The sequence below is a fragment of the Carcharodon carcharias genome, assembly GCF_017639515.1.
Source record: "Carcharodon carcharias isolate sCarCar2 chromosome 27 unlocalized genomic scaffold, sCarCar2.pri SUPER_27_unloc_1, whole genome shotgun sequence".
Taxonomy (NCBI): domain Eukaryota; kingdom Metazoa; phylum Chordata; class Chondrichthyes; order Lamniformes; family Lamnidae; genus Carcharodon; species Carcharodon carcharias.
The window spans coordinates 2,066,284-2,080,523 of NW_024470624.1; the positions used below are offsets into that span (position 1 = coordinate 2,066,284).

Below are 14,240 nucleotides of genomic sequence, written 5' to 3' on the forward strand. Positions count from 1 at the left end.
ACCACATGTAGAGTATTGTGACATGTTCTGGTCACCTTATATCAGAAAGGGAAAGTACTTTAGAAGCTGTTCAGAGAAGGTTCACTCGACTGATACCTGGGATGGGTGGTTATCTGAGGAGGCAAGGTTGGACAGGCTGGGCCTGTATCCACTGGAGTTTAGAAGAATGGGAGGTGATCTTATTGAAACCTCTAAGATCCTGAGGGGACTTGACAGGGTGGATGCTGAAAGGAAGTTTCCCTGTGGGAGAGACTAGAACTAGGGGACATTGTTTAAAAATAAGGGTTTCCCATTTAAGATGGAAATGAGAAGAATCGTTTTCTCGCAGAGGGTCATGTGTCTCTGGAACTCTCTTCCAGACAGCAGTGGATTCAGGGTCAATGAATATATTTTAGGCAAAGGCAGATAGATTCTTGACTAACAAGGGAGTCAAAGGTTATCGGGGAAAGGCGGAATGTGGAGTTGAAACCGCAATCAGATCAGCCATGATCTTCGTGAAAGGAGCAGCAGACTCGAGGGGCCGAATGGCCCACTCCTGCTCCTGATTGATATATTTGTATGGATGATCTGCCCCAAAGGATAGGTGCTTGTCGATTTAAAAAGAAACTTGCATTTAAATAGCACCTTTCACCACCTCACGGCATCTCAAAAAGTTTCACTGCAGATGAAATACTTCCTGAAGTGTAGTTACCGTAGGAATCACGGAAGCCAATTTATGCACAGCAAGATCCCACTGACTGCAATGTGATGATGACCAGATCAACTGTTTTTTTTTACTGTGTTTGGTTGAGGGATGGATATGAGGCCCCAGGACACTGGGAGTGAACTCCTCACCCTCCAGCTCTCCGTCCAATTGTGGCCATTCGGTCTTGTACATCCATCTGAGGGCAGACGGGGCCCTCGGATTAATGTCTCACTCGGTAGACAGTCCCTCCGACGGGACCGCTCCCACTCAGTACTGGCACTGGGAGTGTGGGCCCTGGATTATGGGGGCTCGAGTCTCTGGAGTGGGGATTCGAACCCCCCACCTCCTGACTCAGAGGCAAGAGTGTTACCCACCATCATGCCGTGTTGAATAGAATCAGCGAGCTGGTGTTCTAGGATCATGGAATGGTTCCAACACTGAAGGAGGCCATTCAGCCCATTGTGTCTGTGCCAGCTCTCTGCAAGAGCAACTCACACAAAGCCACTCACCCGCCTTTTCCCCATAACCCTGCCAATTTCTCCTCTTCAGATAATGATCCAGTTCTCTCTGGAAAACTATAACTGAATCTGCCTCCAGGTCCTTTCATCCCTGGTGCCATTCTCGTCAATCTCCTCTGCTCCCTCTCTACGAACTACACATCTTTCCTGAAGTGTGGGGCCCAGATATAGGGTTTCATTCTAGAGGGATAGAATCGAAAAACAGGGAGATTATGTTCAACTTGTTTCAAACCATGGTGAGACTACACTGGGAGTACTGTCAAAATTTGTGATCTCCATTTAGAAAAAGGAAATAGAGGTGCTGGAGAAGGGGCAACAAAGATTCACAAGAATAATACCAGAACTGAGAGCATTTAACCCTCAGGAAAGGCTGGGGCTGCTTTTCTCTAGAAAAGAGAAGATTGAAGGGTGACCTGATGTAAGTCTTTAAGATGATGAAGGGGTTCGATAAGCCAATCAGGATTTCATGAGAAACCCCTTTATCCAGCAAGTGGTGAGAATGTGGAACTCGCTACCACAGCGAGTGGTTGAGGTGAATAGTATGAATACATTTAAGGGGAAGCTAGATACATAAATGAGGGAGAAAGCAATATAAGGATATGCTGATGGGGGAGATGAAGAGGGGCAGGTGGAGGCTCATGTAGAGAATAAATACTGACAGAGACCAATTGAACCGACTGGCCTGGCCCTGTGCTGTAGACTCAATGGAACAGAGTCAAATGTACTTACTTCAGATATACCTCCAGTAGTAAGAAAAGCATTATTTACTATCTAGGTTAAAATAAATGTACTTCCTCAGCTTTTCTGGATTATTTCAGTGGAAATGTGCACTCCCAGGCTCAAAGAGCATCAGCCCACTGGAAGCAAAGTCGTGAGACCGACCAGTCCAGCAGAAAGAAACCCTTCAACCCTCCCACTTCACCAAGTGTCAGAATGAACATGGTTCAGTCCTGGATGTGATTAACAGCAGCAATTACAGCAGAATCCAACCCCCCCGAATCACTTGTGAACTCGCTGGTGTCTCAGGAGGTTGCTTGACTGAGTGAAGCCCTTCCCACACACAGGACAGATGAACGGCCTTTCCCCTGTGTGAACTCGCTGGTGAGTCAGCAGAGTAGATGAATCTCTGAATCCCTTCCCACGCTCAGAGCAGGTGAATAGCCTCTCCCCGGTATGAACTCGCTGATGTGTCCGCAGGCCAGATGAATCACTGAATGCCTTCCCACACGCAGAGCAGGTGAATGGTCTCTCCCCAGTGTGAACTCTTTGGTGTGTCTGCAGGTTTGATGACTGAGTGAATCCCTTCCCACACTCAGAGCAGGTGAATGGCTTCTCCCCGGTGTGAGTGCGTCGGTGAATCTTTAGCTTAGATGGGGATCTGAATCCCTTCCCACACTCAGAGCAGGTGAACGGTCTCTCACCGCTGTGAACTAGTTTGTGTGACATTATGTTGGATAAATGACTGAAACCCTTTCCACACACACAGCAGGTGAACGGCCTCTCCCCGGTGTGACTGCGTCTATGGATTTCCAGCTGAGATGGGCGTCTGAATCCTTTCCCACAGTCCCCACATTTCCATGGTTTCTCCATGGTGCAGGTGTCTTTGTGTCTCTCCAGGTCCAACGGTCAGTTAAAGCCTCATCCACGCACAGAACATGTAGAATGGCTCTCCTCACTGTGAATGGTGTGATGTTTTTTCAGTCTGTGTAGCTGGTGAAAGCTCTTTCCAGAGTCAGTGCACTGGAACACTCTCACTCGGGTGTGTGTGTCTCGGTGCTTTTCCAGTCACATAGAGGTTTAAAACTGATTGAGGCAGACAGAAAAGACAAACATTTCTCTTTCTAGGTTCAAAGGCTGGTGATATTCAGGTCCTGATGAAATGGGTTGCTCTATCAGATCTTGATGTGATGTTTACATTGAGATTCTGTCTGCAAATCCTCCTCTTCTGATATACTGTAGAAGGAGTTTACAAAATTCATCACTGTCAGTACAGGACAGAAATTCAGAAAGAACAATTCTAGTTGTATGGAGCATTCTTTCCTTTCTCATTCCCCAAAAGCTGTAAATCTCCATCCCACACACTCTCCCTCCATTATCACCCTGCTGCACCTAATGTATGCCCTCCCAATTCTCCTGGTGCCGATTCATGCTCATCAAAAGACGCAAGCTCACCGATTCCTGTCCAAGACTTGAAAATCTTCATAGAAGTATATTTACTGGTGAAAGATACAGGGGGAATGTGAGGAAGAACTTTATTTAGGCAGCGATCTTGGACTCGAGTTGCCAGATGTACTCTTTCTGTGCTGTAATGAATAATAATAAATGAGCTTGATTACACAGCCAAAAATATATTGAATATGTCAGGACCTACATATATTAAAAGACTAGAAATAATAATAAAAGTACTTTATTCCTGAACCATAAATAACATATCTAATATATACCATATAACAACTACAAACATATCTCTGTCCTATATTAATTTATTGTCCTTTAAATGTCAGCCATCTCCTGGGGAAACCACCCCTTTCATTGTGAACATGAGGAAAGAGACCATCCTTTTAGCCAGACAAATAAATGTGTCAAGCTGAGGGAGCAAAGGATGTCAATGTCTTTAAGAGAGAGAGACCTGGGCCAGAGTCTGCACCCTCCCTGGATTCACTTCCTTTTCCTTCAGATCCTGCAAGTCAACAATTTCCCCCCAGAATGAGAAAAGAAATGGAAAGGGGGAGAAAAGAAAGTGTTTTACTCACAGATGTTGGACACAGGAGGAAGTTTCTGTCTATGCGAAGCTTAATCTTCATTCACACAAAGCCCGCGCTGATTGGTTGGAGGACCAGGGTCCTTCCGGTCCTCCAATTCTCGCCATTGGTCAATCCACGGCATGAAAACAATAGGGCAGCGGAAGCATTCGTGACGGTGGGAGACACTTTGACCCCACGTCGCTACAACTGTTAGCCAATGAGGAACGCCGCTCTCCGCACTTGCGTACCTTCCCCTCTTCCTTGGACATGCGCAGTCCCGGGTCGCCTGCCCGCGCGGCGGATAAAGCGGTTTCCCTAGCGCGGCGGATTGTGGGAGCTACGGCTGCCATTATTCATCCGGAGCCCAGTCTCCAAACGTCTTGGACAGGGATGGAAAGTGGGGGTGGGGGGCGCAGTGACCTTATCCTAACACAAAGTGCATGTGGGTAGTGACTGGATTTGATTGTGACGTCCCCTTAGCAAAACAGTTTGTTAACTTCAGGTGTAAAGATTTAGACTGAAATAGAAAGAGAAAGTGCTGGAGACACTCAACAGGTCTGGAATCATCTGTGGAGAGAGAAATAGAGTTAATGTTTCGAGTAGAATATGACTCGCTTTCTGTAAAGATGTAGGCACCTGGGTGACATACCGGGGAGGGCAATCGGAAATGGAGGAGGTCTTGTGGAGCAGTGGGTAGTGCCCCAGCCTTTGAACCAGAAGCTCCTGGTTCAAGTCCAACTCCAGGACTTGATGGCCAAGGAAAGTGTCTTCACGATGCAGCCAAACAGGTTTAGTATCAACTTGTAAAACCTTCCAACACACATCAATGACAGGTGGTAAGAGAGGGAGAGATTTCTGCTCAGCCACATGGTGGAAGGAAATTGGAGCCATGTTCATCACTATCCATAGCTCCAGACTGTGAGTTGAGTGTAACAAACAGTGTATGTTGCCAGAGCAACTCCCACTCCTTGTGGGGCTGATTGGCTCAGTCGCCTGGAAGGTGAGCGTATATCAGATTGGTGGGACAACAAGTTCTGGCTGGGTTGGATTCAGGATCTGCTTCCTTGCCCTATCCGCCCGTGGTGGAGGTTGTGGCATTGTGGATCAGACCTGTCTTTGGGCAGTTAACTCAAGAAGGAGGAAAAGGATTCACTCCCTCAGTGAGCACAATTACATATGTGTGAGGCCATTCACCTGCTCCGTATGTGGGAATGGATTGATTCCCAACCTGTTGGCTATTAGCGATTTCAGACTGGTGAGAGGCTGATTAAATGTTCCAAATGTGGGAAGGGATTCACTTGCTCATCCCACTTCCTGACACACCAGTGGGTGTTTCCTTGACTGCAGGGGTTGGGTTCTGCTTTTACTGCTGCTGCTAATCACATCTAGGACTGAACCATGTTCATTCTGACAGTTGAGGTCTGTTTCTGCTGTTGATAATAATTCCTGTTACTGGGCTGGAGATTAATATTCTGGATAAATGTCAAATCAATCAGCTTTGTTTTGGACACACAGTTTGTCAAGTCTCTGATGTCACTGAGAGAAGTAAAGGTAGGTTTTAAGCATAGACTTAAAGGAGGAGAGAGAGAAGTGGAGGGGTTAAGGGAGGGAATTCCAGAGTTTAGGAACTTGGCAATTGAAGACTGAAAGAGTGTCAGCCCTGGAAATGGGGGACTCGAGTCTCTGGAGTGGGACTGAACCCACGACCTTCAGACTCAGAGGCTAGAGTATGAGACTGACTGAGCCCTGGTGTTCGATGAGAAGTCCCAGTTGCCTCATCCTTTCTCTGTCCTTCGTCCCATTCGAGGATCAGTAGATCGAGCTGAGAAACTGGGCAACAACTAAAAGGGGCAAGAAGAAAGTTAAGAGAATATGATGCTTCAACCAGAGAGTGGTGAGAATGTGGAACTCGCTCTCACACAGAGTGTTGAGACAAATAACATAGATCCATTTATGGGGAGCTCGGTGTGTTCAGGAGGAAGAAAGATGGGGCTTGATGAAGTAAAATGGGAGGAGACTCGTGCACAGTGTAAATGAGATGGACTGAACGGCCTGGTTCTGTGCTGTACATTGTGTGTGAAGAATTTGTACCACACAACATCTTCCATCCCCTCAGCCAATGAAATACTTTATTTAAGGTGAGGCATTTCAGCCTTTTTTTAACTAATGTAGAATCAAGGGGTTTTTAACATATAAACCACTCCCAAGTTTAGGTTCGGGATCTTACTGCACAGCCACACTTATAAATATAGAGATAGCTGGGAATCAGAGGATAGTGGCTAAAGATCAGGAAATGGTCAAGTTAAAGCCTGCCCAGAATGCAGCAGGATGGGCCGAGCAAGGTGACACTGAGCTAAAAGGGGTTTGTGTACACACAGACTCTGATCAAAAGGGGTTTACGTACAGACAGACTCTGATCAAAAGGGGTTTCCATACACACAGGCTCTGATTAAAGGGGTTTCTGTACACGCTGGCTTTGATCGAAAGGTGTTTGCGTACACAAGGGCTCTGATCAAAGGGGGTTTGGGTGCACACAGGCTCTGATTGAAAGGAGTTTGGGTACACACAGGTCTGATCGAAAGGGGTTTGTGTACATATGTGCTTTGTTTGAAAGGGGTTTGCATACACACAGGCTCTGATTGAAAGGGGTTTCCTTACACACTGGCTTTGATCGAAAGGGTTTTGCGTACACACAGGCTCTGATCAAAAGGGGTTTGCGTACACAAGGACTCTGATTGAAGGGGGTTTGTGTACACACAGGCTTTGATCAAAAGGGGTTTGCGTACACACGGGCTCTGACCAAAAGGGGTTTGCGTACACACGGGCTCTGACCGAAAGGGGTTTGTGTACACACGGACTCTGATGGAAAGGGGTGTGTGTACACACAGCCTCTGATAGAAAGGGGTGTGAGTACACTCGGACTCTGACCGAAAGGGGTTTACGTACACACAGACCCTGATCTAAAGGGGTTTGCATAAACAAAGACATTGAACTAAAGGGGTTTGAATACACAAAGACCATGAACTAAAGAGGTATGCGTGTACACATTCATTGAGCTGAAGTGCTTTTCATATGCACAGACCCTGAGAAATAGAGGTGCAAATCAGGATGGTGTGCCCTTGGAGGGAAATCTCAACTGTTGCTGTCCCTATGTGTCTGTTGCTATTCGAGATGGTAGATAGCGGGGTTGGAACGTAATGTTCAAGGTGCCTTGGTGAGTCAATGCAGTGCCTTGCACATTGCAGCCACTGTACATCACTGGTGGAGGGAGTGAATATTTAAGGTGGTGGATGGGGTGCCATTAACGTGGGCACATATTCTCCAATTTGAAAAAGACTGGCTGATAAATCATAATTGTTTTAGGAAATGACTGGGGCCCAGTAAATTTAAATAGCTTCAGACCACTTTCAAAAGACCTGCTCTTCAAAGTTATATTGAAACAAATCACATGAGATGTTTGCAGTTGAATTGAATGTCTTGGCTGCTCACGCGGACACCTGACTGACAAGAGGCAGTGATTAGACAATAGCTGGAAGCAATGAGCTGAAGTGTTTTTCTGTGAGTTAAACAGTTTTCCCTTTAACCCAGAATGGACAATGTCAGAGTTAAAGGCAATACCAGACTCAAATACATTGAATATACAGCACAAAAACAGGCCATTCAGCCCATCCAATCCATGCCAGTGTTTATACTTCACTTGAGCCTCCTCGCATTCTTTCTCATCTCGCTCTCAGTGAATCCTTATTCATTTCTTCCCCACGTGTTTACCCAGTTTCCCCTTAAATGTAACTATGTTATTCACCTCCACCACTCCCTGTGGTGGTGAGTTCCACATTCTCACTGCTCTCTGTGAAAGAAGTTTCTCCTGAATTCCCAATTAGATTTATAAGTCACTGTCTTGTGTTGGTGGCCTCTAGTTTTGCTCTTCCTCCTACAAGTGGAAACATTCTCTGTGTCTATCAAAACATTTCAGAAATTTATAAACCTCCATTCGCCCTCAGCCTTGTCTTTCTAAGAGTGAAGTGACCCAGCCTATTCATCATCTCCTGGTGCATTAAACCTTTCAGAGTGAAAATCTGAAGACAAAAATGTTTTGTTCACAGCTGAACTCAGCACAGTGAGAGAGCAGGGACAGAATCACAAGGGAGCCTGAGAAGAGGAGATTCACTGAGAATGGCTGGGCTGGGCTGGGCTATGCTGTGGGTATGAGATTGTCGATCAGACTGTTCATCATAGGGGTCTTGGAGTTAGGGGGCAGTGAGGGAGTTGAAGTGGCAATAAAGCAACAACCTGTATTTATACAGCACTTTTAATGTAACAAAACGTCCTGTTTCTGTGCTGTATTTGCAATGTAATTGAGTCCAGAATGGTCTTGAATTCTGACATAGTCCATTGCAGGTTCAAGATCAAGGTCCCAAGGAGCATTTTGAAACAGAAGTTGACAAAAGCTGATATAGTTGTCTATGTCATAGAACATCTGACTCCCTTTTTCTCAGTCGTTTCTGGGATGCGGGTGGATCGTCCCAAATTGCCCTTTTCAGAGGCCATGTAAGAGTCATCCACATTGCTGTGGGTCTGGAGTCACATGTAGGCCAGACTGGGTAAGGACAGAAGATTTCCTTATGGAATCAGAAAGGTTTTTGCAACAATCGGCAATGGTTTCACTGTCATCATCAAACCTTAAGCTCCAGGTATTCGTTGAATTCAAATTTTGCTAGCTGCCATGGTGATATTCGAACTCAGGACCCCAGAGAATTACCCGGGGTCTCTGGAATACCAGCTCACTGACAGTGCCACTATCCTGCCGCCTGTCAAGCTATAAATCTCTGCGCCCGACATTCCCTCCTCCCTATTGATTGTAACTAATTCATCCGACCATTCTCCTCCAGCTTTTTCCCCAATTCTCCTCCCCTAAAAGTTCTGACTCACGGGTTCAGTTTCACACTCACCGATTGACCTCCCCAATATGTCACCCAGGTGTCTAAATCTTTACACCTGAAGTTAACAAACTGTTTTGCTAAGGGGGCATCACAATCAAATCCAGTGATAACCCACATGTACATTGTGTCAGGTTGGCTCACCGCGCCACCCTCCACCCCCACTTTCCATCCCAGTCCCAGGAGTTTGGAGACAGGGCTCCAGATCAGTAATGTGGCGGAAGCTCCCACAATCCACCGTGCCGGGGAAAACCGCTCTATCTGCCGCGCGGGCGTGCGGCCCGGGACTGCGCATGTCCGATGGAGCGTTTGTTTTTTTTGGGGGGGGGGGGGGGGGGGGGGGGGGGGGGGTAGAGAGAGAGAGAGAGAGAGAGAGAGAGAGGAAGCTGCGCATGTGCAGGAAGAGCCCGCCACACCCCACCCCGACCTTTGCGGTATCCTGAGGAAGACTTGGAGGACCGGAAGGACTCTGGTCCTCCAGCCAATCAGAGCGCGAGGTTTGTGTGAATGAAGATTGAGCTTCACACAGACTAAAACTTCCTCCTGTGTCCAACATCTGTGAATAAAACACTTTCTTTTCTCATTCTGGGGGAAATTGTTGACTTGCAGGAACTGAAGGGAAAGGAAGTGAATCCAGGGAGGGTGCAGACTCTGGAAATGTTGGCCCAGGTCTCTCTCTCTTAAAGATATTGACATCCTTTGCTCCCTCAGCTTGACACATTTATTTGTCTGGCTAAAAGGATGGTCTCTTTCCTAATGTTCACAATTAAAGGGGTGGCTGACATTTAAGGGGACAATAAATTAATATAGGACAGAGATATGTCCAGAACAAAAACAGAATTACCTGAAAAAACTCAGCAGGTCTGGCAGCATCGGCGAAGAAGAAAAGAGTTGACGTTTTGAGTTCTCATGACCCTTCAACAGAACTTGAGTTCGAGTCCAAGAAAGAGTTGAAATATAATCTGGTTTAAGGTGTGTGTGGGGGTGGGGGTGGGGGTGGGGTTGGGGGGGGGGTGCGGTGGAGAGAGAGAGAGAGAGAGAGAAGTGGAGAGGGTTGGTTTGGTTGTAGGGACAAACAAGCAGTGATAGAAGCAGATCATCAACAACAATAGAACAAAAGAACACAGGTGTTAAAGTTGGTGATATTATCTAAACGAATGTGCTAATTAAGAATGGATGGTAGGGCACTCAAGGTATAGCTCTAGTGGGGGTGGGGAGAGCATAAAAGATTTTAAAATATTTAAAAATAATGGAAATAGGTGGGAAAAGAAAAATCTATATAATTTATTGGAAAAAAAAGGAAGGGGGGAAACAGAAAGGGGGTGGGGATGGGGGAGGGAGCTCAAGACCTAAAGTTGTTGAATTCAATATTCAGTCCGGAAGGCTGTAAAGTGCCTAGTTGGAAGATGAGGTGTTGTTCCTCCAGTTTGCGTTGGGCTTCACTGGAACAATGCAGCAAGCCAAGGACAGACATGTGGGCAAGAGAGCAGGGTGGAGTGTTAAAATGGCAAGCGACAGGGAGGAAATCTTTTATGCTCTCCCCACCCCCACTAGAGCCCTACCCCCACTTGAGTGCCCTACCATCCATTCTTAATTAGCACATTAGTTTAGATAATAACACTAACTTTAACACCTATGTGTTCTTTTGTTCTATTGTTGTTGACATCTTTTGATGATCTGCTTCTATCACTGCTTGTTTGTCCCTACAACCAAACCAACCCTCTCCACTTCTCTCTCTCTCTCCGCACCCCCCCCCCCACCGCGCCCCCCCCCCCCCCCCCCCCCCCCAACACCTTAAACCAGCTTATATTTCAACACTTTCTTGGACTCGAACTCAAGTTCTGTCGAAGGGTCATGAGGACTCGAAACGTCAACTCTTCTCCGCCGATGCTGCCAGACCTGCTGAGTTTTTCCAGGTAATTCTGTTTTTGTTTTGGATTTCCAGCATCCGCAGTTTTTTTGTTTTTATATCAGAGATATGTCCAGTGCTGTTATGTGGTGCATATTAGATATATTACTTGTGGTTCTGTGAAAAAATACATTTATTATTATTTCTAGTCTTGTAACATAGTATTGTATCTATGTTATATATTTCCAGTTCCGGGATCATTATGGCACAGACGGAGTCCATTTGGAAACTTGAGTCCAACTCTCTGTTGAGTAATCCAATCAGTCTGGTGAAACTTCTATGAACTGCTTCCAATGCAAGTATATCCCTCCTTAAAGAAAGAGCCCACCACTGTATACAGTACTCTAGGTGTGGTCTCACCAATACCCTGTACAGCTGCGGTGAGACTTCCCTTCGTTTATACTTTATTGTCATTGCAATAAAGGCTTACATTCCAATTGCCTTCCTCATTACCTGCTGTACCTGCAGACTGACGTTTTGTGATCCATGTGCAAGGACACCCAGATCCCTCTGTACTGCAGCATTCTGCAGTCTCTCTCCATTTAAATAATATTCTGCTTTTCCATTCTTCCTGCCAAAGTGGACAACCTCACATTTTCACACATTATACTCCATTGCCAATACTTTCCTCCCACACTAAACCTATCGCTATCCCTTTGTGGACTCTTGTAAAGTCCTCACAACTTGCTTCCCTACCTATTGTTGTATTATCAACAAATTTGTCTACAATACAGTCAGTTACTTCATCCAAGTCATTAATATGGATTGTAAATAGTTGGAGCCCCAGTAGTGATCCCTGTAGGACTATGGAGGCCCCAGGTTAAATATATTCAAGACAGTGATTGATAGGTTTTGGATATTGAAGATATTAAGGGTTTTTGAGGATAGTTCAGGAAAATGGTGCTGAGGCAGATCAGCCATAATCTCATTCGATGGCGGAGCAGGCTCGATGGGCCAAATGGCCTACTCCTGCTCATATTTCTTATGATCTCTGTGTCCTGGACAGGGAGTGGTGAGCGTGGATCTGTCGATCAGCATGAACCTTCAGGAGAATTGGGAGGGTGTATGTTAGGTACAGCAGAGTGAGAATGGAGAGAGAGAGTGTGTGATGGAGATTCAAGCTTTAGTGGAATGAGAGGGGAAAGAATGTTCCTTAGAAACTGGAATTGTCTGTTCTGAATTTCAATGCTGTACTGACAGTGATGTCTGTCATGAATTCCTTTTACAGGACACTAGAAGGGGAGGATTTGCAGACAGAAGTTTGAAATCAAAGGTTAAGATCACACAGAGTCACTCAATTTATCGGAACTTGAATATGATCAGCTTTTGAATCTAGAAGGAGAAATGTTTCTGTGTTCTGTCTGCTTCAAAATGTTCTACACGTCAGGGGGACTGGAAAAGGCCTGAGACCCACACACCCGAGTGAGAGTGTTTCCAGTGCACTGAGTGTGGGAAGAGCTTTCATGAGTTACACAGCTTGAGAAAAATATCACACCATTCACAGTGAGAAGAGACATTTTACATGTTCCATGTGAGGACGAGGCTTCAACTGACCATCAGTTCTGGAGAGAGACACGGACACGCGCACCATGGAGAAACCGTGGAAATGTGGGGACTGTGGGAAGGGATCCATCGAAGCTGGAGACTCATCGACGCAGTCACACCAGGGAAAGACCGTTCACCTGCTTTGAATGTGGGAAGGGATTCGCTCAGTTACACCACCTGCAGTCACACCAGCAGGTTCACAGTGGGGAGAGGTCGTTCACCTGCTCCGTGTGTGGGAAGAGATTCGCTCATTTATACAACCTGCATACACACCAGCGGGTTCACACTGGGGAGAGACTGTTCACCTGCTCCGTGTGTGGGAAGCGATTCACTCAGTCATCCAACCTGCTGACACACCGGGTTCACACTGAGAGGCCGTTCCCCTGCTTTGAGTGTGGGAAAGGATTCACTGAGTTCTACAGACTGCAGGTGCACCAGCGAGTTCACACTGGGGAGAGGCCATTCACCTGCTCTCAATGTGGGAAGGGATTCACTCGGTTATACCACCTGCAGTCACACCAGCAGGTTCAGACTTGGGAGAGGCCATTCACTTGCTCTGTGTGGGGGAAGGGATTCGCTCGGTTATACAACCTGCAGACACACCAGCGAATTCACACCAGGGAGAAGCCGTTCACCTGCTCTCAGTGTGGGAAGGGATTCTCTCAGTCGTCCCACCTGCAGACACACCAGCGAGTTCACAAGTAATTGCAGGGTTTGGATTCTGCTGTTTTTGCTGCTGAAAATCAAATCCAGGAATGAACCATGTTCATTCTGACAGTTGGTGAAGTGGGAGGGTCAGAGGGTTTCTTTCTGCTGGACTGACCAGTTCCACAACTTTGTCCCCAGTGGCTGATGCTCTTTGAGCCTTGTTGCCAATATCTAATTTCATATTTCACAAAGATCACAGAATGAAAGCGTGGTTGGAATGTAAAAGATATTCAATTTGCATTTCTGTTTGGAAATCCCCCAAAGCATGCCATGTTGCCATGGAGATGGGCTGCGCTGGTTAGATGGTTCTTTTGTATCCTTTATCTGGGTGCTTCTTACAGAAGAAAACTATCACAGTTTGAGGGTCAAGTTGGCTGTGGTAGATTGGGAAACTACATGAAAAGTTATGACGGTAGACAGGCAATAGCTATCATTGAAGGAATTATTACACATTTACAACAAATATAAATCCCTTTAAGGAACATAAACCCAACAGGAAAAGTGATGCAACCGTGGCTAATAGGAGAAGTTGAAGATTGAATTAGGTCTCAATAAATAGTAAGCCTGAGGATTGGAGCATTTTTTTAGAATTCAGGAAAGGAGGACCAAGAAAGTGATAAAGTTAGAGAAAACCGAACATGAGAGCAAACTGGCGAAAAATATAAAAAGCGAATGTAAATCAGTGTGTGAAAAGGAAAAAATTAGCAAAGAGAAATGTGGGTCCATTCCAGGCAGAGACAGGAGAATTTATAATGGGGAATAAAGAATTGGCAGAGAAACTAAACAATGTGTGTCTGTCTTCACAGAGGAAGATACAGAAATCATCTCAAAAATACCTTTACTTCTTGCTTTTCAAGACTCTATCTCGCTCTGCCTTAAAAATATTCAAAGACTCTGCTTCCCCCACCCTTTGAGGAAGAGAGTTCCAAAGACTCTCTAATTTCTGAGAGAAAAAAGCTCTCCTCTGTCGTAAACGGGTGATCTATTACTTTTAAACCCCAATTTCCAGATTCTCCCACAAGAGGAAACATCATTTCCACATCCATCCTGTCGAAGCCCCTCAATCAAGTCACCTCTTACTCTTCTAAACTGCAGCGGATACAAGCTCAGCCTGGCCCACCTTTCCTCATAAGACAACTCTCCCATTCCAGGTATTAGTCCAATAAATCTTCTCTGAACTGTTTCCAACACATT

At 45.9% G+C, this 14,240-nt stretch overlaps 2 protein-coding genes across 3 annotated transcripts in view; one reads left to right on the plus strand and one right to left on the minus strand.

Moving 5' to 3' along the window:
• Window positions 1–14,240, plus strand: part of LOC121273703 (zinc finger protein 229-like) — a 1,112,939-nt gene that overhangs the window by 780,153 nt on the left and 318,546 nt on the right. The gene's annotated exons all lie outside the window — the stretch shown is intronic.
• On the minus strand, window positions 1,953–4,043 carry LOC121273714 (zinc finger protein 239-like). 2 transcript variants are annotated; one of them, XR_005942062.1, is made up of 3 exons: window positions 3,957–4,043; window positions 3,376–3,506; window positions 2,797–3,156 (listed from the first exon to the last, which is right to left on the minus strand). XR_005942062.1 is itself a non-coding variant. In XM_041180878.1 (2 exons), exon 2 carries the CDS (start codon window positions 2,791–2,793, stop codon window positions 2,203–2,205), a length of 591 nt encoding a protein of 196 aa, XP_041036812.1. In that variant the 5' UTR covers window positions 2,794–3,506; window positions 3,957–4,043; the 3' UTR covers window positions 1,953–2,202. The 2 variants fall into 2 exon arrangements, 1 of the variants encoding a protein (XP_041036812.1); XM_041180878.1 differs by having other exon boundaries at window positions 1,953–3,506.